This window comes from Portunus trituberculatus, chromosome 37 (assembly GCF_017591435.1).
Source record: "Portunus trituberculatus isolate SZX2019 chromosome 37, ASM1759143v1, whole genome shotgun sequence".
Classification (NCBI taxonomy): domain Eukaryota; kingdom Metazoa; phylum Arthropoda; class Malacostraca; order Decapoda; family Portunidae; genus Portunus; species Portunus trituberculatus.
Genome location: NC_059291.1, coordinates 4,124,443 through 4,152,329, shown reverse-complemented (window position 1 = coordinate 4,152,329; position 27,887 = coordinate 4,124,443). Strand labels below are relative to the sequence as shown.

The window sequence follows — 27,887 nt, the reverse complement described above, 5'->3', positions numbered from 1 at the left end:
GGTAGTGTTGGTGGTGTGTTAGTGGATGAATAATCGTAACACTCTTTGGTGGGGAGGGGAGCTGAGGGAAGTCAAGGGCGTGATGAATGGGGGAGGCCGGGGAAGACTTATGCATGAGTGTGATGCGGAGACAGATGGATGGGCGGCAGGTCAGTCAGTGATAAGGATAGCTCGCGGTGGATGTGATGATGGCTGTCTGGCAGGCGGCCATGCAGAAAAAAAAGATAATGGCAGACGGACCGCGAAGGAAGAAAAGTGCTGTTAAATGGTCATTTAGACAAAAAAAAGTACAATAAATCAGCATATGGGCCAATCTGGCAGGAAGAGCCGGCAGGCCACAGGCTGAAATCTGCCGCCCCGTCCTACCTTGATCTGCGGGAAAAGACCCTCACCAGGAAGAGAGGGAGTTGTAAGTCATTAGACACCGAGACGACACCCGCTACTCTACACTGTCAAGCGGCAGCAGGTGTGTCTCAAGAAGCAGGAAACACGGCATGCACACCTGCGGGGCTGCTGGGCTCATGCGTCCACACTTACCTGGCGGTGAAGAGATAGTCTGTCAAGCTAGAGACACAGGACACAGGAAGGACTCGAGGATCAAAATGTATCCTCCTCCGAGTGAAAAATTTCTCTCTTTCTTTGGGGCAAGATGGCGGGGCGGGGGACGGGGCCGTACGGAATCATGCAGGTGACATGCTACTGAAGGAGGGAGGCGCCTCCGCCCGCCTGTGAACGAGATTAAGTACAAAATTGTAATATTCCAGCAACAGCTGGTCAAGATGAGGGACGCGAGACCGAGGAGAGCTAGGTCAAAAATAAATTTCATTCGAGTAAAAAAAAGTTATCTCGAAATGCAAAAAAATAGAAAAACACAATAAAATAATGATATAGTGCTGCGAGAGTATGAGAGTCCCGCGGTGTGCTCAGTAGAGGCTGCAGATGCTCCATGTGAGTTGAGTGTTAACAAAGCCAATACAGTGACTACAGGTGCGAGATAAGTGATCAAGAGTGCAGGTGAAGAGTTAGTCAAGGTGAGGTAAGACGCCCCTCTACCAACCTACTGAGAGAGGTCCTCAGCGGCCGCCCACGCCTCCACCCACGCCCACAGTCAAGTGCTGGGCTATGCTGGGGTAACGGAAATGGGTTAGGCTGCCGAGGAGGGAAGGGACGGCGGGGTGGCAGGGGAGGGGCGGGGCGGGGCTCTGTAAGGAGGGCGGGAGGCACGAGCGGCCCGGCAGCGTGGAGCCCGGGGCACTGAGCACGGGCTGGGGTGAGGCTTTGTGCTCCACCTGGGGCGACAGAGTGAGTAAAGGGCTTCTGTTGAAGTTATCACTTGCAAATATGGTTGTTATGTGTGGCTCAAAAGAGTGATTGGCACAAGTACTAATGCCTCAATTTCTCATGACCTCTTAGGGAGAAATACACTTGTTGTTTTGATCTATACTTGTTAAGCTAGACAAAATTATCAAAGGCCAAGGCAACAGGCAATGGCTGGACCTACTTATAACTTATTTACAGGTCTTACTTAGCTCGTGTGAAGTAGCTGTTGCGAAGCCTCCATGATGCTAGCGGGGGGAGGGGCAGCTATGGGGGAAGGAAAGGGTCACAAGCAGCTACACGTGACCTGACCAAGCCTGACCAAGCCTGACTCAGGGCGGTACTAACCTTGAAGACCATGCAGCCGAGAGTGTGGCGTGGCAGAGAGAGAGAGAGAGAGAGAGAGAGAGAGAGAGAGAGAGAGAGAGAGAGAGAGAGAGAGAGAGAGAGAGAGAGAGAGAGAGAGAGAGAGACTAAGCTGGTGATACAGTGACAGGTGTACGTAGTTTATCAAGCAAATTTCACTTCAACTTCTTTACTAAAACATCAATCTACACACACACACACACACACACACACACACACACACACACACACACACACACACACACACACACACACACACACACACACACCCTTCCTTTCCTTACGTAGAAATTATGTACGTACATGTGTGTGTTTGTGTTCGCCATTCTGTATGTGTATATCGTTATGTGTGTGTGTGTGTGTGTGTTTGTTCTCTCTCTCTCTCTCTCTCTCTCTCTCTCTCTCTCTCTCTCTCTCTCTCTCTCTCTCTCTCTCTCTCTCTCTCTCTCTCTCTCTCTCTCTCTCTCTCTCTCTCTCTCTCGTTGAAATTATGTCTCCTCTTCTAGCTCTCTCTCTTTTTTTTTGCCAAGTTTCTTTATCCCTCATTATTTCTTTTTGCTTTCGCACTTAACTCTTTCTTTTCGTTCTTCTTTCTCTGACTTTTTTCCCTAACCCCTTCGTTTTTTCTCTTTAGCACATTGCAACATTTTTTCTCTTAGTATTTTTCTGTCTCTCTCTCTCTTTTATATTTCTGTCTTTCTTTCGTATCTCTCCATATTCCCCTCCCTTTCTTTCATATTCTGGGACTGTGCGTTGATTGTATTTTTCTTATTCTCTCTCTCCTTTGTCCCTCTACCCTCCCCTCCCTCCTCCTTCCCTCCCTCCGTCCCTTCCTTTTTTTTTTCCTTTCCTTCCATTTTTCTTTCCCTCACAGTATTCTTTTTATGTGATTTCTATTTTCAGTCGGCAAGTTTGTTTCCACACCCTCCTCAGACTCACAGGTCATTTATATTTAGTCACGTAGATATAAACTCTATAAAATAAGTTGCTTCACTGGTTTATATCTTAAGTTTTTCTCCTGACTGATTCTATATTTAGCGTCTATTCCTGTCATATAATTTTTGTTTTCCATATTCGTTTTCTCTTTGTGTGTTTTCTTAATCAGAGAGAGAGAGAGAGAGAGAGAGAGAGAGAGAGAGAGAGAGAGAGAGAGAGAGAGAGAGAGAGAGAGAGATAGATAGTTTTCTCATTTTATTCGTCTCTTTTCATTCGTCTCTTTTCTCTCTCTCTCTCTCTCTCTCTCTCTCTCTCTCTCTCTCTCTCTCTCTCTCTCTCTCTCTCTCTCTCTCTCTCTCTCTCTCTCTCTCTCTCTCTCTCTCTCACACACACACACACACACACACACACACACACACACACACACACACACACACACACACACACACACACACACACACACACACACACACACACACACACATTAAGAAAGACATAACACAACAACGGTACCAGAGAACATTAACAACAAGAACAACAACAAAAATAACAACACCAACAACAAATCACAACATTAACAACGACAACAACAACGGCAATAACGACGACATTAACAACAACAACAACAACAACAACACCACCAACACCAACAACAACAACAAGGAGAACACTTATCAGGCACGAACGGAAGAAGGAAAAAGTTTACGATTAATACAACAATGAACAACAAGAAAAAAAAAAAAATCAATCACACATTATATATAAGAAAAAACCCAAAAAGAATTAGAAAAAAAAAAAAAAAAACAGCATAAAATGTTTCCGGAGTGGTTTCCAGGAATGTCTCGTATAGAAATATTTCTGTGGTGGATAATAATTTTTCTTATTTCATTTGGTTAGTGGTCACCGGAATATGTATATAAAAAGATATAAAAAAAAAAAAAACAATTACAAGAATGAGATAAGTCACTTTAGCAGACAAGTAAAGCTTTGAACACGGCCACTCTGAGCTGGGCGAGGAAGCGAGTGAAGAGTTAGTGTCAATGGCAGCAGTGGGCAGGAGTATTCAAGGTAGTGCTTTAGTGCATGAGGGACAGAGGGAGGGAAGTAGGCACAGCGGGGCAAGAGAGGAGGTAGTGCTTGTGGTGGAGGTGCGGAGTGCATGAGGAAGTGCTCGTGACAGGAGGTGATGGGTGCTTGTGCTTGTGGGCGAAAGGAGTGAGGGAGGCATGGAGGTCGAGGGAAGGAGTGCGTGAGAGTGTGTGAGAGAGAGGGTGCATGAAGGATGCGGTGCGTGAGTGCGAGGAGTGCGGAGTCGGGTGGGGAAGAGCTGGGGGGAGGTAGAGTGAGGGAAGTGCGTGAGGGAAGTGCGTGAGGGAAGTGCGTGAGGATGAGTGCGTGGGAACGACGGTCCACAGAGCAGACTACCGGAGTGCTGGATCACACGACAGCGGGTGTGGGTGTTGAGGTGAGTGGCGGGGCCTTGGCGGGGCGCGAACCCAGGTGGCAAGGGGGCGGCCAGCGACGGGCGAGCTCACACAGGCCTTCGTGACATCAGGTTTTTGCGCCTCCAGGTGACAGCTAGGTGTTGTCTGTTGTCCTGGCTCGCCTCCTTACCCCCTGAGCTCCCCCTGCCCCGCCCACACCAGTAACTTGTGGGCGGTGGGCGTGAGATGCTAGCCAATCCTACCAAGCGTGTGTTCAAAGTGGGTGAGTGGGCGGACTTTACTTACTTCCTCTGGGATGGTCACACTGGTGGTCCTTTTCTTCACACTTTGTCTTCTCTAAAGGGGAAAGGGGAAGAAAAGAGGTTGAGAGGTGATCCACACAACACCACGGTAAACAAGAAAGACTGAGAGACAAACAAGTGTCCTGGCATATCTGTCTGAAAGAGTCATCATCTCTGGACAGTTAGTTACCACATGAAAGGGGAGAGAGGGAGGGAGAGAGGGAGGGGATGGAGGGAGGGAGGGTCAGTACAGGACGGCAGGGATGGAGGGAGAGAAGTGGAAGGGAAGGGGAGGAGTGGAAAAATAACTCACCCACAGATCCGTCCTTTCCCTGAGGATGAGGAGCTGAGGGAGGGAAGGAGGGAAGGAAGGAAAGAGGGAAGGAGGAAAGGAGGGAGGGAGGGAGGGAGGGAGGGAAGGCAGGGATGCTAACTCTGGCGGGACGTAAAACATGAAATTTTCCTCGTACCGAAAGTTGGACTTGACTGGGACTTTGGCGTCTGCAGACCGAAGGCGAGGGAGAATGAAGAAGACAAGAAAAAACGACGGAAAAAAAAGAGGAGGAAGACATGAAGAAAACAGAGCATGAAGAAGACAGGAAGAAGAGAAGGAGAAGAAAAAAAACAAAAATAAATTGAAATATAGAACAATAAGGATGAAGAAAATCAGGAGAAAGTATGAAAATGAAAACAGAAAGATAAAAATAGATATACAAGTGAAGAAGGGAGAGAAGGGAGAAGGGAGAGGAAAATATACAGGAAGGAAGAGGAAGAAGGAGAGGGAGAAACAAAAGAAGGGGAAGGTGTAAGAAGCGGCCAAGGATGCTAAGTGATAATGAGGAGGAGAAAGAGGAGGAGGAGGAGGAGGAGGAGGAGGAGGATGTGGCGGCAGAACAAGAACAAGGACAAGGACACGGACAGGAGGAAATGAGAAAGTAGATGGAAGGAGTGATGAGAAACAAGGAATAATAGAAAGAAGACAGTGAAGAGAAAAGGAGGAGAAAATTAAATGGTGGAATGATAAAAAAAAAAAACGTAAAAAGAAGAAGAAGAAGAAGAAGAAGAAGAAGAAGAAGAAGAAGAAGAAGAAGAAGAAGCAAGAAGAAGAAGAAGAAGGATGGTGTTGTTGATGACATTTATACACATAAGTTTTTTATTCATGAGCATTACGAACAGCGACAGCGACACGGACGGAGGTGGAGGGAGGGGAGGGAAGGGAGGGTGGGATGGAAGGAGAGAAGTGGAAGGAAGGGAGTTGGGGGGGGGGAAGGAGGAGGGAGTGTTGAAAAATAGTTTGCTGGCGGAAGACAAAGAATGAAAGAAAACGGATGGTGGTGAGTTTTGTGGATAATGAGGAATAAAAATGTTGCTGTTGCTATTCTTGTGGTTATCTCCTCCTCCTCCTCTTCCTCCTCCTCCTCCTCCTCCTCCTCCTCTTCCTCTTCCTCCTCCTCCTTCTGTTTCTTTCTCTTATAATGATGTAGCTTTATTTTATTTAATTTTTCTCTTCATTTTCTTTCTTACTTTCTTTTTCTATTTTTCGTATTTTCTCTTCGTTTTCTTCTTCCTGTTATTCCTGTTATGTTTCTTGCTTTTCTTTTATTCTTTCTTTTTTATTACTACTATTTCTTCATCATCATCATCATCATCATCATCATCATCATCATCATCATCATCTTCTTCTTCTTCTTCTTCTTCTTCTTCTTCTTCTTCTTCTTCTTTTTCAGAGTGCCGGGTAAAGAAAATCCGTCGGTAAGACTTTAAAGATGTGCGTGTTAGCGTTCGTGTTTGTGTTTGTGTGTGTGTGTGTGTGTGTGTGTGTGTGTGTGTGTGTGTGTGTGTGTGTGTGTGTGTGTGTGTGTGTGTGTGTGTGTGTGTGTGTGGTTAACTGTGTGTGGTAATCTGTGGTAATTGAGATGTCTGCGTATATTTCTCTGAGTCTGTCTCTTTGTCTGTTTGTCTGTCTGTTTGTCTGTTTGTGTATCTATCTATGTTAGCTTGTTTTATCTATCTATTAAAGTATATTTATGTATCCTCTTATTAATATCTTCATTAGTCTATCTGTCCATTCACTCATCCATCTATCTATCTATCTATCTATCTATCTGTCTATCTATTTATCTATCTATCTATCTATCTATCTATCTATCTATCTATTTGTCTCTCTGTCTATCTATTAATCTATGTGTCTGTCTGTATCTATCTATCTATCTCTTTATCCATCATTCTATCTATCTATCTGGATATCTATCTATCTATGTATCTATGTATCTGTCCATCTATCTATCTATCTATCTATCTATCTATCTATCTATCCATCTATTTATCTATTCATCTATCTATTAACTATCATTTTTTTTACCTCTTCCTTTGCATAATAAATAGAGTACAGCTTATCACGAACCACAAGAAGCCACAAAAACTAACAAGTCTGCCACTACAATTCATTCTTCCTTCGTGTTCTTTAGAGTGTCAGTGCGTGGGTGGCTGTATGTGTATGTGTGTGTGTGTGTGTGTGTGTGTGTGTGTGTTGGTTTGGGTGTGGGTGGGCTTGATGTGGGCTGACTGGCTGTTATTGTTCCCGCCACAAGCTTTATTGATCCGTGGCCTCTTCCCCGCCTCCTCCATAGCGTCTCCCCAACCTTCTTCCCCAGCAACATCTCCGTCAGACACGTTCTCTCTCTCTCTCTCTCTCTCTGTGTGTGTGTGTGTGTGTGTGTATGTGTGTGTGTTATTCTATAATCTGTCTGACGAAGAGTTTATGCTTTGAATTTAGAGAAAGAGAAATAGATAGATAGATAGATAGATAGATAGATAGAAAGATATATAGATAGAGAGAGAGAGAGAGAGAGAGAGAGAGAGAGAGAGAGAGAGAGAGAGAGAGAGAGAGAGAGAGAGAGAGAGAGAGAGAGAGAGAGAGAGAGAGAGAGAGAGAGAGAGAGAGAGAGAGAGAGAGAATGTATATGTATTCTCAGAAGAGCAAGAAGACACAGGATGACGATTGGTGATTGGTGAGGTAGTGGCGGCGAAGGAGCCAATCAGTCCTCTCCTCTGTCTGTTTCTCTTCCTAAACAGCCAATGAGAACTCACCTTGTCACGATCTTGTCTCATCCCTTTCTTCTTTCCTCTCCGTTACCGATTCCCCTTTCTCTCTCTCTCTCTCTCTCTCTCTCTCTCTCTCTTTTTTTTACCCTATTTTCTTTCCTCTCCCTCATTTCCTTTTGTCCTCAACCCTCCTCCTTTTCCTCTTCTCTTTCCGCTATGCCTTACCTTCGCCGTCACCGCCAAGCCTTCACTTTATCCTCCAAAACATCTCCCTCCTTTAATAATAACGTGCGGGCCCCGAGAGATCATTCGTTCCTGGTAATTAGACGTTTCATGTGTAAACAAGAGGTGAGTCACGTTGTTTACCTCACCTTACCTGAATATCTCCTGACGAATACGTAAACATGCTAATGGAGGTGAGGGAAAAAAATATAGGTCGATTCCGTATTACTTGTCTTTCATTCGTGATTTTTTTTTATTATTATTTTTTTTTGTGGTTTCTATCTCGGTTGCTATTTTGTTTTTTTTCTTGTGTGTTCTTCTTTTTATTTTTTTATTATTTTTTGCTGATGAAGGTTAAAATGTAGTTTGTGTTTTATTTTTCTTCTGTGTCGTTTTCTCTTTTCTCCTTTTTCTTTCTTCTTTTTTTTTTTTTTTTTTAGTTCTCGCTGGTTATTAGAAGAATTTTAGTGTTTTTCGTAGTAATTCGTTCATCTCTGTCTTCTGCTTCACTTATTGCCGTCATCATTTCCTCTTTGCTTCTCTTTTTTGCGTGTCTTTCTATGACAGCTTGTTTTCCTCTCTATTTAGAACAAAAGACATTATATTTGCCTGTTTCTAGTGACTTTTTTTTTTAGGTTCATGTCTTTCATATCAGTGTTATCGTTTCTTTATTTTTCCTTCTCTTTGGTCCTTCACCATAGAGATAAAACCAAACATTTCTGTTATGTATCCATTTTTATCATCTTGGTCTAGATTCAGGTCTTCGGTATTAGTATTTGCTCTTTTCCTCTTTCCGTGTCCTTTATTTTTCATCATATTCGCGTTTCCTTTTGCTCTTCATACTGTCCTTGTCAAGAAAAAAAAAAAAAAAAATCTTATGCGTACAGTACATTTCCACCTTAATCCCAGTGAACGTCAAGTGTTGGGGAAACATAACAGGTGGCAGGGGGTAGCGACAGGTGTGAAGTACGTGGTAGGTATGTTCGTTAAGGTGTGTGGATAAAGGTATCAGATGGAGGGATTAAAGGGAACACTTGTATGAATAGGGATATTGGGATCTGGACGGACAGCATTTGATGTGAGGGTAAGATAGAGGCAGACGGTACAGGTGTGTGAGGATAAAGGTGTGTCAAGGAAAGGCATGTAGGGCTACAGAAAATTAGTATAAAGGTAATCGAAACAGGTCTGGAGGAAGTAGGGGCAGGTGAGAAGGGACTGATAACACGTATGGGAAAGCAGGTAATATGTATAGGACGAGTGAAGGAGAGGAAATACAGACAGGAGATACAGAGAAAGAGAACTTTTTTTATGTATATGAAAGGAGGTTAACAAGAGTGAAAACGGGTAATGATAGCAGGTGACATGTGAGAATGAAGAACAAACATGTATTTATAGCAGTATGAATAAAGCAGGTGTAGGAATGAAGGTCACATGTGTAGAGATGAAAGAGACAGGTGTATGTATGGGACAGAATTAGGATACACATGGACAGGGACATAAAAGGAGTGATTACTGTAGGATGAAAGCATATAGATGAGAATATGAAGATATAAAGGCTGTAAATTTAAGAGTAATCAAGATACAATTGCAGTGAAGGTGCAGAAGAGGAAAAAAACTGTAATAATTTGCTGGAATTTCATCATTGCACTTTGCATACGTGTGATCATCAAGCCAATAGATAACTGTGAGGTCAGTGCATAATACGTGAGCAAGATAAGTCATAAAAAAATAAACAAATGTGCAAGAGTGGGATTAAAGTGACATAAGATCGTGCCATAATTATTCGATTCATAAAGAAGGAGAAACAGAGACGGCATAGAGTGTAGCAGCTGCTCCCTAGGGTCACAGAGCCACAGCCGCAGACTATAAGACCAGATCAGACTCTAAGTACTTCCAAGTGCGTCATGAAAGGCTGAGAAAGCTATGCCAATACTCCTTGTGTTGCTAACATTGCCATGCTCGCCGGGGCTAAGGAGGGAGAGGGAGTGACAGGGTGTTGAGTGAAGGATGAAGGAAGAGGTGAAGGGGAGTGTGATGAAAGGCTCAAGTGAGAGATGTACAGCTGGCTTAGTCTTTTGGCTATATACGCTAACAGCCCAGCTTCATGCTTAAGCCTAAAAAAATAATAATAGATAGTACAAGACACAAAATTTATAGTGATAATAGTAGTAGTAATAATAATAGCACATAATGGTGGAAGATAGTACGTCATTCAGCCGTGGAAAGATTCTATAAGGAAATACATAAAGGCTTCAGAATTACATGATCCCAGACTCAGATTGGTGGAAGGTTACAGTGACGTGTGGTTCTGCTGTGTCTCTAGTCAGCTCAACCACACCTGACCCGCCACCTTTCACTGAGTCACCTGCTCCTCCGCTCTCTCTCTTTCCCACCTGCAAGTACATATTCAGGTGTGCACATATATATACCTTACAACACTCAAGGGTAAAGGGTATACTGCAGACGTACCTGTGTTCTTTTTCCTTCTCTTTCTCCTTCTCCTCCTGGTCCTACTCTTCTTCCTCACCTATTGGCCAAAGGTTGTGCTCTTGGAAGGACCTTGACGTGGTTATCTTAGGTGTTGACTGGTAAAGGAAGACTAGCCGCCACAATCACTCTCATCACCAATATCACTATCACCATCATGGCTATTGTTTCCACCGTCACCACAAGCGTTATGTTACCATCCCTATCACCATCACCATCACCATCACCATCACCATCATCTCAAGCATTACAGTTACAACAGCGGAGAATTTCTTGCCATCACCATTAGCAGCAGCACTATCACCACCACCACCACCACCACCGCAATAATAACAACGACAACCATCATTACTACCATCTGTTATCCCTATCGTCAATAAAACCTTTTTTTCCCTGTTTCTCTGTAATTATCCTCCTCGTCCTCCTTCTATTCCTCCTCCTTTTCTTCATCATCACCAGATCACGTCCACCACCACCATTTAGACGTCTCCTACCGCACTACAACAATCACCACGATCTCTACAAATCAGGCTTACCACTAAATCACCACCACCACCACCACCACCACCATCACCACCAACAACACCACAACCACTACTACACCACCATCACCTCACCTGAATTACTATTACCACAAATGTTTCCTCACCACAACAACCACATCACCAGAATAACACCACCATTACAATCACAAACTAAAATACCACCACCACCACCACCATCAGCGTCCCTAGTACTTACCTGGGGGTCCTCGAAGCCCTGGTTGGTGGTGCCGTAGGAGGGCCCGCCGTTCTCCTGCACCAGACGGTTCCTCATGTCTCGCATTTCAATTCGCTCGAGACTCTTCTGCGGCACCACCATCTCCCGCTGCGAGGTGCGGCGAACCAAGTGCCCCGCGTTGGCCATGGTGACGCGGGCTTAGGGACGCTGCTAGGGGTGAGAACCTTGCTTACTCCGGCGACGCTTAGTCCAAATACATCCTGCTGCCCTGGGAAGGAGAGGGAGAGGGAGAGAGAGAGGGAGAGAGGGAGATCAGTGCGTTAGTACAGGTGAATTGAGAGTAATGAGCAGATGATGACTGTGTTTGAGTACGTAAGATGAAAAAAATGTAATGATATGGTCAGTACAGATAAGTTGATGAATACGTGGATAGATAAATGAATCTCTCTCTCTCTCTCTCTCTCTCTCTCTCTCTCTCTCTCTCTCTCTCTCTCTCTCTCTCTCTCTCTCTCTCTCTCTCTCTCTCACACACACACACACACACACACACACACACACACACACACACGGAGGTCAGAATACGAAGGAAGGTCAAGGTCACACCAGAAACAATTCACGATGTAACTTGAACCCGTGGCACAAATGGCACGGAGCGACCCCCACCCTTAACCCTCGTACGAAGGCCTCCTCCGACTTTACTACGAGGCCTATCTCTGGCTGCTGGGTGGCGGGAGGGAGGAGAGGAGGAGGGCCGAGTCGTAATAGAAGGAACAGGGGGAGGGGGACCAGGGAGGCACGAAAGAGGCACCACCACTAGGGAAAGCTAAAAAGGATGGAAGGGAAAATAAGGTCGTATCATATTTTCCTCTGTAGGAGTTAAGATCAGATCCTACGAAGGGTGGAAGTTTACTCTCAGACTCTTTTTCTAGGTTAGGTTAGGTTCGGATTGTGTTTGGATTGTGTTATGTTATGTTATGTCATGTCATGTTAGGGCACGTATGTTTGGTATCATGTTCTATTTTGTCATCTTAACCTCTTCAGTACCATGACGCGTTTTCATATTCATTCTGGTTACTATTTGGTGATTTTATACAGCTTCAGAAACTTATGTGGGGATTGAGATAGTGAATACTTTGGCTATTAATCTTCTGACCTCCATAGACTCTTTCTGATATAAATAAAATGGTCTAATCTTACACGAAAAATCAAAGCAAAAATGTGTCCTAGTACTGAAGGGGTTGAGGTTATGTACTGTATAATCTTACATTAGGTCAGTTTATATTATGCTTCGTTAGGTAAGATTAGGTCAGGTTAGTTGAAATGAGGCAAGGTTAGGTAAAGTTAGGTTAGGTTAGGATATATAAAGTGAAGTCAAGTCATGTTAGATTAGATTAGTTAAAATGAATTCAAGTTAGGTTTGGTTAGGTTAGATTTGACAATGAGAGGTTAGGTTAGGTAAAGATAGAAGTCAAGTCATATTAGATTAGGTTAGATAAGATGAACTCAAGTAAGATTAGGTTAGGTTAAGTTTGAAAATGAGAGTTTATTTAAGTTGAGTTAGGTCAGGATAAATGAAGTGAGGTAAAGTCATGTTAGAATAGATGAATTGAAGTTAGGTTAAGTTTAGTTAGGTAATGGGAGGTGTGGTTAGGTTAAGTTAAATAAGGTCACAGGGTCAAGAGCTACAGGAGGTGAGGCATCAAGGAGGCGAGGAAAGAGCGGGAGTTCACCTTTAATTGGAGGCCAAAGTTGATAGTGTGGCTGGAAACGCGGCATTCACGTTCATAATGGTGGTAGTTGTTGTAGCGGCCTTGATGGTTACGGAGGATTGTGGTCAGTGAGGGTGATGAATGGCGGGGAGGATTAATGGTACATAGCAAGTCGTGGGTGGCAGAAGGTAGGTAAAAAATGGTAGTAATTATTGCGATAGGTAATTGTGAGAGTAAAGGCGAGACCAATGTGTTAATGGTGATGAATGGCGGGAAGGATTAATGGTAGATCTCAAGTTGTGGGGTGGCAGATAGTAGATAAAAATGGTAGTAATTATTGCGATAGGTAATTGTGAGAGTAAAGGAGAGACCAATATGTTAATGGTTATGAATGGCGGCGAGGTTAATGGTAGATCTCGAGTCGTGGGTCGCAGATGGTGGGTAAAAAAATGGTAGGAATTGATGTGATGGGTAATTGTAAGAGTAAAGAAGGAGACCAATTTGCTAATGGTAGATTTAATAGGAGTAAGAAATTATCTGCTCCACGGGGAGGTTATCGTTGAAAGTACTCATGAATAATGGCGGTGATAATGGTGATGGTGATGGTGATGGTAATGGTGATGAATTATGGTAGGAAGCCGTGAGAGTAAAGAAGAAAGTTCTGAGATGCAAATGGTAGCTTAAATAAGGGTAAGAAAAATAACCTGCGCCCCCAAAAAAAAAAAAAAAAGCAGATAATGGTACTTGAAAAACTCAGAAATAATGGTGGCACTAATGGTCATGGTGGTGATGGACTATAGCAGGAGGAGGAAGAAAAAAGACCTAAATGTAAATGGTAGACTAGACTGGATGGAGGTGAAAAAAAAGAAAACAAACCTACATTGCAAATCGTTAACACAAATAACACCCAACAAAATAATAACCATAAACAGTAACGTTACCATGACAACCCCTAGAATTTGGCTTTAGTGAAGAAAAAAAAAAAAACACCTGCATCGTAAAAAGTGCAATTAATACCCACACCTACAAAAAAACCCCATAAGTAACAACATTATCCTGAGCACATACGAAATTGGCGAGAAGAAAAGACCAGGTGGGAAGGGTAGACTCGGAGAAGTAACTAGGTGAATCAGTGGTGCCAGGAATAGAACAGAGGGTCGTTCTTTGGGTAAGAATTGAGTCACCTGGGCAGGGATTGCGTTGCTTGATGTAGAAGGAGGAGAAGGAAGAGAAGGAGGAGAAAGAGGATTAGGATTAGGAGGAGGAGGAGGAGGAGGAGAAGGAGGAGGAGGACAAGAAATAAGAAAGAAATCGATGCACACGTCACTCCATCGAATCTCATTTACTGAACGTCATAAAATTACCAAGCAATGAAGATGAAAAGGAAGGAGTTGGGGAGGTAATGTACGGCTCAAAGGAGTGACGGAAGAATGGAATGCAAGGTGAGGGAGGATAAAAAAAAGAGGGAGAGAGAGAGAAGGACGGAGAGAAGGGCGGGCAATGAGCAGTAAGCAGAAAAACTGAAAAAAAAGGGAGCAAAGAATAAGGAGTGTGGCGTAACGGGACGAAAAGAGAAACTGAGGAAGTGAGTGTGAGTAAGGGAGCGAAGAGGCGAGAGTAAAGAAGAGGAAGTGAGAGAAAAAGGGTAATGGAGGCGAGGAAGGGAAGGAGTAATGGAGAGAAGGGAGTAAATAAGGAAGAAGGGACGAAGGAAGGGAAGCGGAGATGAGAGAGGAAGGGAAAAAGTAATTTGAGACGAAGGAGAGAATAAAAGAGGAAGGAAAGGATGGAAAGGCAATGAAGAACGAGACAGACAGAGAAATAGAGAGAGAGAGAGAGAGAGAGAGAGAGAGAGAGAGAGAGAGAGAGAGAGAGAGAGAGAGAGAGAGAGAGAGAGAGAGAGAGAGAGAGAGAGAGAGAGAGAGAGAGAGAGAGAGAGAGAGAGAGAGAGAGAGAGAGAGAGAGAGAGAGAGAGAGAGAGAGTAGAACCAGAAGGATACATGATAGTGGACAGCGAGCCATCTTTCTCCTCACACCTTCACAAACGGACAAATCTTCCCTTTACGGAGCAACAAAGGGACGCCTAACTTGTCCTGTCGGTCTCTGAAGGGCAGACAAACGTACTCTGCGTCGCTATATTTCTCTCGCTTAGGCCTATCCACTATCCCGCGCCATTCCACGACCTATCCCACTTCCTTCCCACGCCTCATGTTGTATAGATCAGTCCTCGCCTCACTCACTGCTGTTCCCCGGTGTGTTGCTGGTACCTGCCCACGTTGCACACCTTGATATTCCAATAGGTAGCTACACTTCGCCCCGCACGACGTTGTGTTTACATGTGTTCATTCTCTTCCCTGAACCTCCACTGGAATTAAAGACTTCACAAGGTTTTCTATTTTTTTCTGTTCTCTTCGAAGGCTGCTTTGTTGAGGACGGAGGAAGGAGGAGGAATGTAAAAGGGAGGGATAAAAAGTGAGTTTTAATGGAAGGGCAGAGAGAGAGAGAGAGAGAGAGAGAGAGAGAGAGAGAGAGAGAGAGAGAGGAGAGGAGAGGAGAGGAGAGGAGAGTCATCCCTCACCCATCATCAACTGTTATTGACCCTTTCTGGGGCAGGGAAAAATAAATAAAGGTCAAAATAACACCTTCGGTCACCGTGTGTGTGTGTGTGTGTGTGTGTGTGTGTGTGTGTGTGTGTGTGAGAGAGAGAGAGAGAGAGAGAGAGAGAGAGAGAGAGAGAGAGAGAGAGAGAGAGAGAGAGAGAGAGAGAGAGAGAGAGAGAGAGAGGTTGAAGAGGAACCCGCGTCCCATCAACACCACATTACCAAGTCACAGGAGATTATCCTCCTCGTCCTCCTCCCCCTTCTCCTCCTCCTCCTCTTCCTCCTCCCCCTTCTCCTCCTCCTCCTCCTCCTCCTCCTCCTCCTCCTCCTCCTCCTCCTCCTCCTCCTCCTCCTCCTCCTCCTCCTCCTCCTCCTCCTCCTCCTCCTCCTCCTCCTCCTCCTCCTCCTCCTCCTCCTCCTCCTCCTCCTCCTCTTCCTTTTCCTCCTCCTTCTCCTCCTCCTCTTCCTCCTCCTCCTCTTCCTTCTCCTCCTTCTTCTCTTCCTCCTTTTCCTCTGCTGCTTCTTTTTCCAGCCTCGTTCTTCTCTGCTTACCCTTCTACTTCTTCCTTCAGCTTCCATCTTTGTTTTTGATGCTTCTCCGCCTCCTCCTCCGCTTATCTTTTGTTCTAAGCTTCATATTTAATCTCTCTCTCTCTCTCTCTCTCTCTCTCTCTCTCTCTCTCTCTCTCTCTCTCTCTCTCTCTCTCTCTCTCTCTCTCTCTCTCTCTCTCTCTCTCTCTCTCTCTCTCTCTCTCTCTCTCTCTTTATTCTTCCTTTATTTTTGTCATAATCTCTGTCTCTTAAGGTTTTCCTCTAGTATTTACCTTTCCTCTTAGTCCCGCATCTCAGATTTCTTCCCTTTAATGTTTATCTTTGCTCCCCTTCATCCTCTCCTCCGTCTCCTCGATTACTAGGCTTCCTCTTCTATTCCAGTGATCTGTTATGTAATGAGAGTAAGTTACGAGTTTTTCACCCTTTTAGAGCATTTCTTTTATTCTTCCGCTTTCAGTCTTCCCTCGTAATTTTTCCCTTTGCCTTTTATCTATTAGGTTTTTTTCCCCCCATTCATTTTGATCCGTTACCGTCGATGATTATTTTTTTTTGTCGATTTTCTCCTTCCTTTTGTGTTCGTTTCTTTTTTTTATTTCGTTGTTCATTGTTTCACGTCTTTTCTTCCTTTGATTTCCTTTTATTATCAACTATTTCTTTCCAGTTCATCTGCTCTTATATTCTCTTTTTATATTTGTTGCATCACTATTCTTATTACTGTATTTTACCCTCACGCCGATTTTTTTTCTCATCACCGTGCTATTTTTCGTCCCTCTACTCAACTCAGAATACCATGCCTTGCTCTGAGCTCACCCTCATCCCGCAGCCTCCCTCCCTCCGTCTCTCTCAGCTGACAACAAAGGCCTGATCAGACCCGCCACACACGGGACACCTTGCCCTGGTTACGGCTTGGAGCCCCTTGCTGCCCCAGCGGTGGCTTGGCGCGCCTCGCCTCGTGTTATGTCCTTGGGAACACCTCGACGCCGGCACGACACACTCACAGCTTCGTATATCGTAGGAGAGGAAGGGAGGGTTGAAGCAGAGAGGAAGGGGAGTGTGGGAGGTGTGGAACGCTCTCTCATTTCCAAAATCGACAGTCGGCAGCCGTCCTGACCCACTTGGGTTACCATGGGAACGGTGTGGCCCCTCCCAGTGGCCACTTTAAACTCTGAGCGACTGTAGCCCAGCGGGCCAGCCTCAGCCTCCCCTCTGCCGGCCCACTGCTGCAGGAGAGCGGGGGTTGGAGGAGGTCAAGGGCAGCCCACGCCGCTGCACGAGAGACGAGGTAGCTTCGGACGAGAGGAGGCGCTGTGCTGGATGCGGAGGGTGATGATGATGATGATGATGATGATGATGATGATGATGAAAAGTCAATGATGCCAGATTGTGATGGTGAAGGTACTAGTGAGGGGGTGGGGAGGGGTGATGGTGTCCCGAGGGAGTGCTGGCGATGATGATGGTGGTGATCATGTGCGAGAGTCACACGTAATGGAGGTGACGGTACCCGCGACAGTCTTCAGCGGTGCGTGAGTTTTTACAGTGATGGCGGTGGAGGTGAAGATGGGTGTTCTCGTATTTGTGACGCAAAGGTTCTCAGAGATGGCGATGGTGGAGATGAGGTGATGGGTGGGCATTAAATAGGTGTGGTAACGTGTCTTCACCTATTCTCGCTTCCTGCACCTCACCGCTGCAGGCGTGAGGCGTGAAGGGCGAGGAAGGAACCGCGGAGGCCGGTACTACGTGACGGTGTTGGGAGCGAGTGGGTGACGTTCTCTGTGACTTTTCCCTGACCTCTCCGTGACCTCTGTACTATGCCGCCCTCCGTGGCTCGGGTCCTTCACTAGGCGAGCGGTAGCAGGCCAGCGGCGGGATATAAATGGCTGGGCGGCTTTGTGATGTCTACTCGTTTCCTTCAGTATTTTCGCGACTAACACAAAGATAGTGATCACAATACGCTGACGTGAATTGATATGTTCCCGGAAGATTGTCTGGTGAGGTATTTAGTTCAATGGCTCCTTTAATTACTTCTGAAACTTGATAAATTTCTTTGATGGGGTTTAGAATATAATGTTTAAGGACAGTAATAAAGTTGAAAGGTGTGATATACTTGTCAAACCTTTTAGTGCTTAAGTTTGACTATTATTTATGAAAACCATGAAGTCGTTGCGCAGAATATGACGGACTCACTGAAATAATGATAGCGGATAATAGAGAGAAGTTAATGGGTAAAGTTTTCCAACAGTGCACGCAGTGACTTAGATAAGCACAACAGGTAAAAATAAGGGAATGATATTGTTTGAAAAAAGACAAAAACTTTATAATAGAGAATGACGGTTGCATAGAGAGAAATGAAAAAGATATCGTGTACACTTGTAGTGGAGGATGACAGTTATACAGGCAAAGGAAGCAAAAATAAAGCTGTATAAATCTATACTGTAAAGTTATAAGGTCATACGGAGCTAGCGAAGGCAAAACGTTTGTTGTATTCTTGCATTCATTTCTAATATGTACTATAGTAGAGTATATAAAGATGTGTGAGCCAAAAATAGTGTGTAAACTTCCTCATCGCTTTACGAATGTTCTGCCAGGCACCGTGGAAAACTCCCAGGAACTCAGCCTCCTGGGAGACTAACTGAACCCTTCCTCGGTAATGGTAGCGGGGTCGTACGGGATAATGCAAAGACGAGGCTTTCACTAAGGTATCCGCCTGGGGTGGATTTGAAGTGCGGCCTGGCCTGGATGCTTGGAACATTCTGCGCCTCTTGCAAGATAGTTGGCTGCCTAATTATTAAGGGAGATGAGGAGGTTGAAAGCTTAGACAGTGAGGTGCTGAGGCGAGCGTTGGCAGTAGTAAGATTAATAGAAGCACCTATTGTTGCTGCTTGAAGTGTAGTAGTATTATGTTGAAAAATGGCCTTAAAGACCACAGGAATATAAGGTTAAAAGCTAAGATACTGTGGCAGAATTCACTGGAAGCTCCTTTCCACACTGAGCTGCTGTTTTACGGTGTAATTATAATATATTTATGATGGTCTTTAACAGTTACGTAGAGAGCAGGTACCGGAGTTACTTTTTGATTTATGAGAGTTGGAGGCTCTACTTCTCTGCCACCTGGTGCTGCTTAGCGTGTAGTAATGGTGTGCAAATAATGACCTTTAAGAGTCACATGGTTCTCAGCTAGCCCATTTGTTTCTGAGATTATTTTTGCTTGAGATTCTGAACTTGTGAAGGTTTATGACTTTGCCTAATTATCTTGTAACTTTAGTTGTCTCAGAGCACTGTAAGAATAGTTCACATTGACACATGATAAGTAATGTAATGACAGAATTAGATAAATGAGGATCCGACATTGTTCTCTCTCTCTCTCTCTCTCTCTCTCTCTCTCTCTCTCTCTCTCTCTCTCTCTCTCTCTCTCTCTCTCTCTCTCTCTCTCTCTCTCTCTCTCTCTCTCTCTTTCTCTCTCAAATCACCAGTCACTAAAAAAAATACTGCAAAGTAGAATTTTTTTTTGGTATTGATAAACACTGATCTTTAATCCGAGTGTGTAAAGTTCTGATGTATACATTAATTTCAGGTGAACCTCAACCACACCAGGATGGACAGAAGACGCAGCAGGTAACTAAAGTGAGCAATGTTCCTTGATGATTAACCGCGTGAATCTTGTCTTGTCTTGTCTCCGGGTGATGGTCGTTTTACTATTTAAAGAACCCATATCTTTTGAGAGTAAAGGGAGATGTAGCGAGAGTTGAAGAATAGTTAAGCTGCTTGTGTCTGTAGTACTGATTCAGGGATATGGTAGAGTGACTTGGGATCGTGATTCAGGCTTTAGTACCATTGCTTTTAAGTTTGTGTCTGCACGTCGGATGGAGACAAAAAATAATAACGCCACTATGTCTGATGTCTTGGGTAGTGTATCTGCTATTTGTACATCGTTTTTTCATCAGGGAATCAAAATAATCGAGGCACACTCCCAAAGTCTGAGTAATTATCCACGTCTTATCTTGTCGTAAACTCCTGCGACACCGACCTGAGCCTGTGCCGGTCCTCGCGTGTCTAATTCAGTGCCTCGTGAAACGCTGGAATCTTCTGAGAGTTCGTGGGGATCGCCGCAGGGATTATTGGTCTAATAGCCGGCTTGTATTCTGGAGCTGAGAGTGAGGATGGTGTAGTTCGCCTCTTTTGTCTGTATTAGCGAGTGGAGAGAAGGTTCTAAGGATGCGGTCTTGCCTCCTCACCATTTATCATTTGTATTGACCATGTGTGTTTGGTAGAGCCACTAGTCTAAACTGGAAAACTAAAAGTGAATCCTTTCACTGCCAGACAATTTCTACAAGATTAAGTACAAATGTCTAGAATGATTTCCACATTACATTCTTTTGAGTAAGTTTATATTCTAGGAAAACTAAAATTTACTTTCTATTTCATATCTTTTGTGTTCGACCAAATGTGAATGTTAAAAAGACAGATAGCGAAAGGGTTGAAAGTTATGGCGAATCAGCAGTGAGATTGTATGATGCCAACGAGAGTTATGAAAACACTGTGTCTTCCACCAAGAAACTGCCATGAATCGGAATGGAGCTTGCAACTTTTACTCTGCAAGAACACTACCGTTGAATCAGTGAGTGTGAGCCGCGTATCAGTGGCGTCAGTATCAGTAACTTAGACTTTATTGATGACACTTCTTGAAACCTCTCAAGTGGTTATTACGGGGCCATAAGAAGAGCCGCAGCTGTCACGTTTTAGAGCCTCATGTTACAATGATATGAGGTCTGCAGTCTCAAATCTTTCGGCGTCTTTTCTCGACCACTATCACCAGTTTCATGTGAAAGTTATTCATATATTCAGGGATGTTTTTGCGATTCCAATGAGAGAATAAAAACACTAAGAGAACCCGACTGATAGCGTCTGTAATCCTCTGTGACCTTTGAAAAATAATCCTGATAAGGGAACCAAGTATTTAAGGATACAAGCATAAGACCGAAGTGTTCAAAGATTTGGTGAGGGGAGCAATGTGGAGTTTTCATGCGTGTTTAGAAGATATGAAATTCTCGTGCAGTTTGGAATATCTTGTCTTGCCTGAAAGTCACCTGAGGCACTGACTGCTGGCTGAGAGCGCGATGCCAGCCTCTCTTAACACTGCTGCGTTACGATGGTGATTCGATAGAGAGAGAGAGAGAGAGAGAGAGAGAGAGAGAGAGAGAGAGAGAGAGAGAGAGAGAGAGAGAGAGAGAGAGAGAGAGAGAGAGAGAGAGAGAGAGAGAGAGAGAGAGAGAGAGAGAGAGAGAGAGAGAGAGAGAGAGAGAGAGAGAGAGAGAGAGAGAGAGAGAGAGAGAGAGAGAGAGAGAGAGAGAGAGAGAGAGAGAGAGAGAGAGAGAGAGAGAGAGAGAGAGAGAAAGTGTACAAAATTTACGAGTTAAGAGTATCACAAAAAACAAAAAAAAATAGTGAAGGGTTGAAAAGATTATGTACCATTGGAAGCCTAAAAATCCACCTATCACTGAGCCACACACACACACAAAAAAGAGATCAGCGTCGAGAGACAGAAAAAGCAAGGATTGAGCACTGTGGCATCCGTGACAGTAGAGGCAGCGGAGTGTAGCAGGAGAAAGTGCAGACGATCTATTAAAGGCGACAGATGATGAGGGACGAGAAAATATAGCCATTAATTCAGTATGTTTGTTGATGTTCTATTGGTGTTCTTTCTACATTAATTCAAGACGAACTGCATACACGGAGAATATGTTGCGGCAGAGGTTTAAGTATGAGATAAGATGAAGATGATATTTAAATTTTAATAGTCAATGAAAATGTGTTATGATGCCGTTTTAATTTGTATACCAATAAATTTAAATTCAGTGATATTAATATGGGGTTTGTTATGTGTGTGTGTGTGTGTGTGTGTGTGTGTGTGTGTGTGTGTGTGTGTGTGTGTGTGTGTGTGTATTGATTGATTTACTTTTTCTCTCTCTCTCTCACACACACACACACACACACACACACACACACACACACACACACACACACACACACACACACACACACACACACACAAGTGGTTCCTTAAATCAACGTCATGTCACGAAGATTGAAGGGAAGAAGCTGCCTCAATTATGGAACTTTACGATGGTGATGTACAGTATTATCGTGTTAGTCTTTGAGTGACGTGGTGCCGCCGAGGAAATGATTTGCGCTGCCTTCGCTGAGAACATAAATTGCCTCTAATGAAGGAAGGAGGTGTGCATCGTGGTCGTTTTTAGATCAATGAAGTGATAGAGAATGAATTTCCTGCCTGCAAGTGGATGTATGAGCGAGTTAACAAGATCCTGCTGCGGGCGGTGAAATGATGATGGTTGCTCTCGTGGTATTTTTCAATGGTGAATGTAAAATATAAACACTGCCTGGTTAATATCATGACTGACATTTATTTCTTAGTTTCTGTAAAGTATTGATATAAATTTTAAATGTTGCTAACTTGATAACGTATGAAGATAAAATGTTTTTCTATATATATCTGGTATCTTTATATATGTAAGAATGGGTAATGATGATATTGCAGAGTAAATAGCATATAACTAACTCCTTCCTCGTGAATTAGGAATAATTAACGTGAACTTCGTGTCAGTTTAACAAATCGAACTACTCCCCACATGTCTTTCTCCACCGTCTTGTGCACTGCCAGCTCTCACTTGAATAAAATTACGTATGTTCTTCTGTAAACGACACACAGCCTTATCCCGAACTACAACCCCATCGTTTCCGACATTGGCCTGAGTCTGACACACGCTCGTCAGAATGTTGATCGGGTGTCTTCTCTCATCAAGGTAAACGGAATAAATGTGGAGTTTTCTATCATCTCCAGGTTTCTCTCTCTGCACATCATTTGAAGCATGTGAAATGAAGAGATAAAACACACACACACACACACACACACACACACACACACACACACACACACACACACACACACACACACACACACACACACACACACACACACACACACACACACACACACACACACACACACACACACACACACACACCACTAAAATAGGAAAAGTATATGGGGGAAAATGTTCGTCTGAGTACAGTCACTCTTTTCATCTGACTCTTCCGAAGGTCTTCAGCCCCCCCTGCTTGTGATGTGCCCGTCTTTCCAACGCTCAGTGCCTCTTTTTGCTAAACGTAGGTGCTTTAATGATAAAAATTAACGCACTTAGGTAACGCAAGTGTAAATCTTAAAGTGTGTGTGTGTGTGTGTGTGTTTGTGTGTGTGTGTATATATAGGTCACTGCACTTTGTCAACCCCGTGCCAAGTTTTACCTCCAAACTTTTCCGCCTCATCTCGTCACCTCTTGTCTGGGCGCCCTTTCTCTCCTTCACCTAATATATCACTGGTCACAGTCATCCAGTCTTTTTTTTGGCCTCATCTGCTGTCTGGTCTTCTTGTCCGATCTCTGCCGTATTTGTATTTCTGCGTAAATGATTTTGCTTCTTTTTTTATATATCAACGTTGATATTTTGTGTTTTTGTGTACCTTGCTTAACTTCTCGTGCACTTTTTGAAATTATTGTTATCTTTTTTTTTAGCTCACGTGTTTTGTGTTGATAGGTTGTGGTGATAGATATATGTATGGTGGTAATGATTTATGTTTCAGAAGTGCTGAGTAAGGAACTTTTAAAATATTAACATTTCTGCTTAATTGACTTGTTCGATACATCGTCGGTGATTGTGAACACAACCTGATGTCTTGTTTGTCCCATTGACATATTTTGTTGAACATGAAATAATTAGCTAGGTAATTTACAGAGAGCTGTATAACATTTTTGCGCAAATGATAATTAGCTAATTTATTTCTTTCCTAAGTAGCAGTATTATTGATGCCTTATGAAGTGTTTTACAGATCCCTTCGAAGACTGACATGCTCGGACAGTACCAATTAGCTGTGTGTGGCGCATTGCATGCATGTGCGGCCAGTAATACGTGTGGCCCTTGTTGTCATGACGATGACCCGCCTGGAGCGCCAGTTTTATTATTGGAGTCTGGATTATTAAGGGATGGTGGCAGTAATAACCTCACTTCGCCTCCAGAAAGTTTCTCTGCGATGAGGTCTTCGCTTTCACCTTATTCAGTACATTGTGTGGAGGCCACGTATCTATAGACCTCTCCATTGTTCCTCGCCGCCACAAGACGCCATCACAATATATCTATGGAGCGTTGCCATATCGGCCACTTGAGTATTGGAGATTGGTTCGCTAACAGTGGATCGTGCACACACTGACACACACACACACACACACACACACACACACACACACACACACACACACACACACACACACACACACACACACACACACACACACACACACACACACACACACACACACACACACACACACACACACACACACACACACACACACACACAAACGAAACAGAAATTAACGGTTCACTACCAACCTCTTTGCATTCTTTAACTCTCTTAGATATATTTTGTCTGGTCCTGGTAACTTGACACACACTCTCTCTCTCTCTCTCTCTCTCTCTCTCTCTCTCTCTCTCTCTCTCTCTCTCTCTCTCTCTCTCTCTCTCTCTCTCTCTCTCTCTCTCTCTCTCTCTCTCTCTCTCTCTCTCTCTCTCTCTCTCTCTCTCTCTCTCTCTCTCTCTCTCTCTCTCTCTCTCTCTCTCTCTCTCTCTCTCTCTCTCTCTCTCTCTCTCTCTCTCTCTCTCTCTCTCTCTCTCTCTCTCTCTCTCTCTCTCTCTCTCTCTCTCTCTCTCTCTCTCTCTCTCTCTCTCTCTCTCTCTCTCTCTCTCTCTCTCTCTCTCTCTCTCTCTCTCTCTCTCTCTCTCTCTCTCTCTCTCTCTCTCTCTCTCTCTCTCTCTCTCTCTCTCTCTCTCTCTCTCTCTCTAGTTATGGAAGTATGTATCAGCTTCTCATTCTCTTTTGCTCAGAAATTTTGCTCACTATTTGGCATTTCCTGCACTTTCTTCTACGTGAACACAATTAGAAAATACTCGTTTATAATTTTACTAATCTCAAACTGAAACGCAATTCCCACTACTACTCCACATAGTCTTTGCGCACCAAGACGTACTCCAGGCATCCCGTCCCCCGCCAGAGCCTACGAAGCGCTGGAGATCGAGCCGATATATCACCGCCATTAATCGCGGCTCTCCGGTGCTCGCTAGCGTGAATACGAGACAGTGACTCACAGCCGATGCATCATAGAGGAGGAACTCGGGGGGTTTTCTTCAGTTCTGATTTTTATTCAGCAGATAAGATAAAAAAAAAATTATAGTATAAAATTTTGGAAGTTGAAGGCGAAGAAGCAAAAGCGCGGCGATCGTAAAAGTCTTAGGTCCTTCCGTGCCACATTTCACTATGTATGCTGCTCTGCCTTTGATCTTTTCAGCGTATATTTGAGAAAAAATAAGAAAATGTGTGATTTATGGATATTTCAGACATTTACTGTAAGAGTGATTTGTGCAAGTAGTTTTATATCTTATGTAGAAATCTAAGGTCGTGACTTGCCATATTTTTATATCCAACTCTTCCTTTTTCTTTTCAGCTTTGCTTGGGAACGAGGTGTAAAAGACATGATTTATTTATAACCTCGTTATTTAGTGTTAAATATTTGGATGGTTCATCTCAAATTTTATTACATAAACTTATTGTAGTAATTGAAAAGTAAGAAAATAAAAAAAGTCTTTATTGTGGTTTCTAGCAATCTGATTTAAATTTATAGTTGTAGTATTTGGTATAACGCAAAGCAGTACGTGTCTTAATGTGCCTGAGTGTGTTGTTAGCACTCTTTGAAGGCGTCTGGATCCGAGCAGTATACGACATTATTCATACTAAAAAATAATAATGAAAACCTCCATGAAAAATAATCAATTTCAGTGCGTAACGAAGGCCGCGATTTGCACCGAGTCCATTAACTTACACTTTATCTTCATACACTAGATTAGCAGAATTTATAGCGGGAACTCCGATGTTTTATGACGCAAGCCCATTAATCTATCTTTTAACTTCTATTATAGAACTCACGTGAGGAAAAGTGGGATATAAATAGAATAAAACCCTCGTATAATCATGGTAGGGTATTAGTCCATTCATGTCTTTGTCCTTGATTTTAGCCGGCCAGTTTTTTGTGTGTCCGTCTCCCCACACACGTCAGAATCTCAGCCTGGGTCAGAAGGAAGCATCGGACATTCCCTGAAGAGCGGCAATCAGACTCTTATTGCGAAGTGAATAGAAGAGTAGGTCGCCGTGTTATGTCATTCTGTTAGGCTTTATAGATTTGTCGATCTATAAAGTCTGTCTGTGTGTTCCTCTCTCTGTCAATCAGTCCGTTTTTTTGTCTGTGTGTCTCTGTCTGTCTGTGTGTCTCATCTTCTGTCTGTCTATTTGCATATGTGTCTCATTATTCATCTTTTATCTCTCTCTCTCTCTCTCTCTCTCTCTCTCTCTCTCTCTCTCTCTCTCTCTCTCTCTCTCTCTCTCTCTCTCTCTCTCTCTCTCTCTCTCTCTCTCTCTCTCTCTCTCTCTCTCTCTCTATATATATATATATATATATATATATATATATATATATATATATATATATATATACCTATCTGTACATCTTCATATCTATATATTATATCTTTTCGTCTGTTCATCTATTTATTTATCTCTATTTATCTATCCCTATGCATTTAGTCAGTTTTCTTTCCTTGTATCTTCATTTATCCACATACATCGGGAACAGAACACTTAAGCTAACGGAGACTGTAATGCGTCGGGAAGGAAGCTTTGAAGTGGTGATGGACGTATGCCGTTTAATTATTCATAAAATCTCAATTATCTGTGTGAATTTGAAGTATGGAGTGGAGTTTACGTGTACTTTCCGCTCGTTATTCTGTTATTGCTTGTCACTGCGCGAGTCACCATTCAACACTGCCAGACGCTCTTCAGACAACACAGCTTCCACATACTAAATACTTGACAGCGAAAGAATAGCACACGTTTATAACTCACCTTAAGAGCTGGACGGCGATTGTATATCCAGGTAGAGCGGCGGCTGTATTTAGAACAGCTTATTATTTTATCTACCAGTGTATCTGTAGTCTGGAAAGAAAATCAAATATCTCAGGTCAAATAGAATTAGTAATATACGTGTGATAATAGCCAGCACGCGAGGCAGCAACCACCACCTTGGTCTGCGGCAGCCGCTCTGCCCGCGACACTCAACTTAGACAGGAGGGGAAAACTGATTGGACACGAACGTTTGTGGGTCAAGGAACGTTTGCTGGAGGAGTCCGTCAGCTGATCTGGGCCCCGACAGCGGCAGCGCCCCAAACCGGCAGCTGGGCGGGAGGGAGGTGCCGGCAACCACCAGACGGCCGCCGCTCGCTCGCACATTTCCCGATCACTCCGGTACACCTTGGTGGAGGTAAATAAAAATCGATATTTGGAAAAAAAAATGGTGGAGAATAAGAAAGAATACCGGAAAAGCTGAAAGGAAGGGGATGTGAAGGAGTGAAAGTGGTCAGTGGGTGCCGGGGTGAGATGGGATGAGGCGGGATGGGAAGAGCGGCGGGGTGAGTCAAAGAGAAAGCAATAACGGAGAAAAACTTGGTGAAAGGGGTGAAGGGAAGGCCACAGGGATTTAGTTATGATGTGGTGTGATGAGCCAGAGGGAAGAAGGCCACACCACTCTGATCGCTGCTCCCTTTCCGTCACTCCGCTTCACTCCACCTCACTTCCCGCCACTTCGCCTCACTCCCGACCACTCTGTCCCCTCTCCTCGCTTCGTTTCAGTTCCGACCACTACACTTCTCTCTCGATCACTCCACTTCACTCCCAACCACTCCTTCTCCCTCACAAACACTTCTCAGCTACTCCTTTTTTCCCTCTTATTATGAAATACTGGATGCACTTCAGTAGTCCCAGCTCTCTTCTCTCTCTCTCTCTCTCTCTCTCTCTCTCTCTCTCTCTCTCTCTCTCTCTCTCTCTCTCTCTCTCTCTCTCTCTCTCTCTCTCTCTCTCTCTCTCTCACTCTACTTTACTCCCCGTTATTCTACCTTCCTCAGTCGCTTCCTGCCACTCTCTCTCCCTCTCTCATTTCTACGCTACATTGCACCTCAAAACCGCTGCTACTTTCCTTTCAACGCAGTACGCTACTCTCCTGCTCCGACTTGTATTGCTTCTCTTAAGACACAATA

At 43.8% G+C, this 27,887-nt stretch overlaps 2 protein-coding genes across 6 annotated transcripts in view; both read right to left on the bottom strand.

Moving 5' to 3' along the window:
• LOC123514087 (sodium-dependent neutral amino acid transporter B(0)AT3-like) overlaps positions 1-27,009 on the bottom strand; it is a 79,723-nt gene extending 52,714 nt beyond the window's left edge. For 2 of the 5 annotated variants that reach the window (XR_006677513.1, XM_045271708.1), the window contains exons 1-4: positions 26,949-27,007; positions 26,701-26,790; positions 10,841-11,087; positions 4,350-4,400 (exon numbers count right to left, since the gene is read on the bottom strand). Coding sequence is in view for 4 of the 5 variants with exons in the window: in XM_045271708.1 (XP_045127643.1) it covers positions 4,350-4,400; positions 10,841-11,005 (216 nt within the window). In the remaining variant the exon portion in view is untranslated. Of the gene's footprint in view, positions 1-4,349; positions 4,401-10,840; positions 11,088-26,700; positions 26,791-26,876; positions 26,896-26,948 lie in introns of those variants that run through there. The other 3 variants (XM_045271711.1, XM_045271709.1, XM_045271710.1) reach the window with 3 other exon arrangements.
• Positions 19,801-27,887, bottom strand: part of LOC123513914 (glutamate-rich protein 3-like) — a 30,981-nt gene continuing 22,894 nt past the window's right edge. Inside the window, exon 12 of the mRNA XM_045271398.1 lies at positions 19,801-19,860. Coding sequence (XP_045127333.1) covers positions 19,801-19,860 — 60 coding nt within the window. The remainder of the gene's footprint in view (positions 19,861-27,887) is intronic.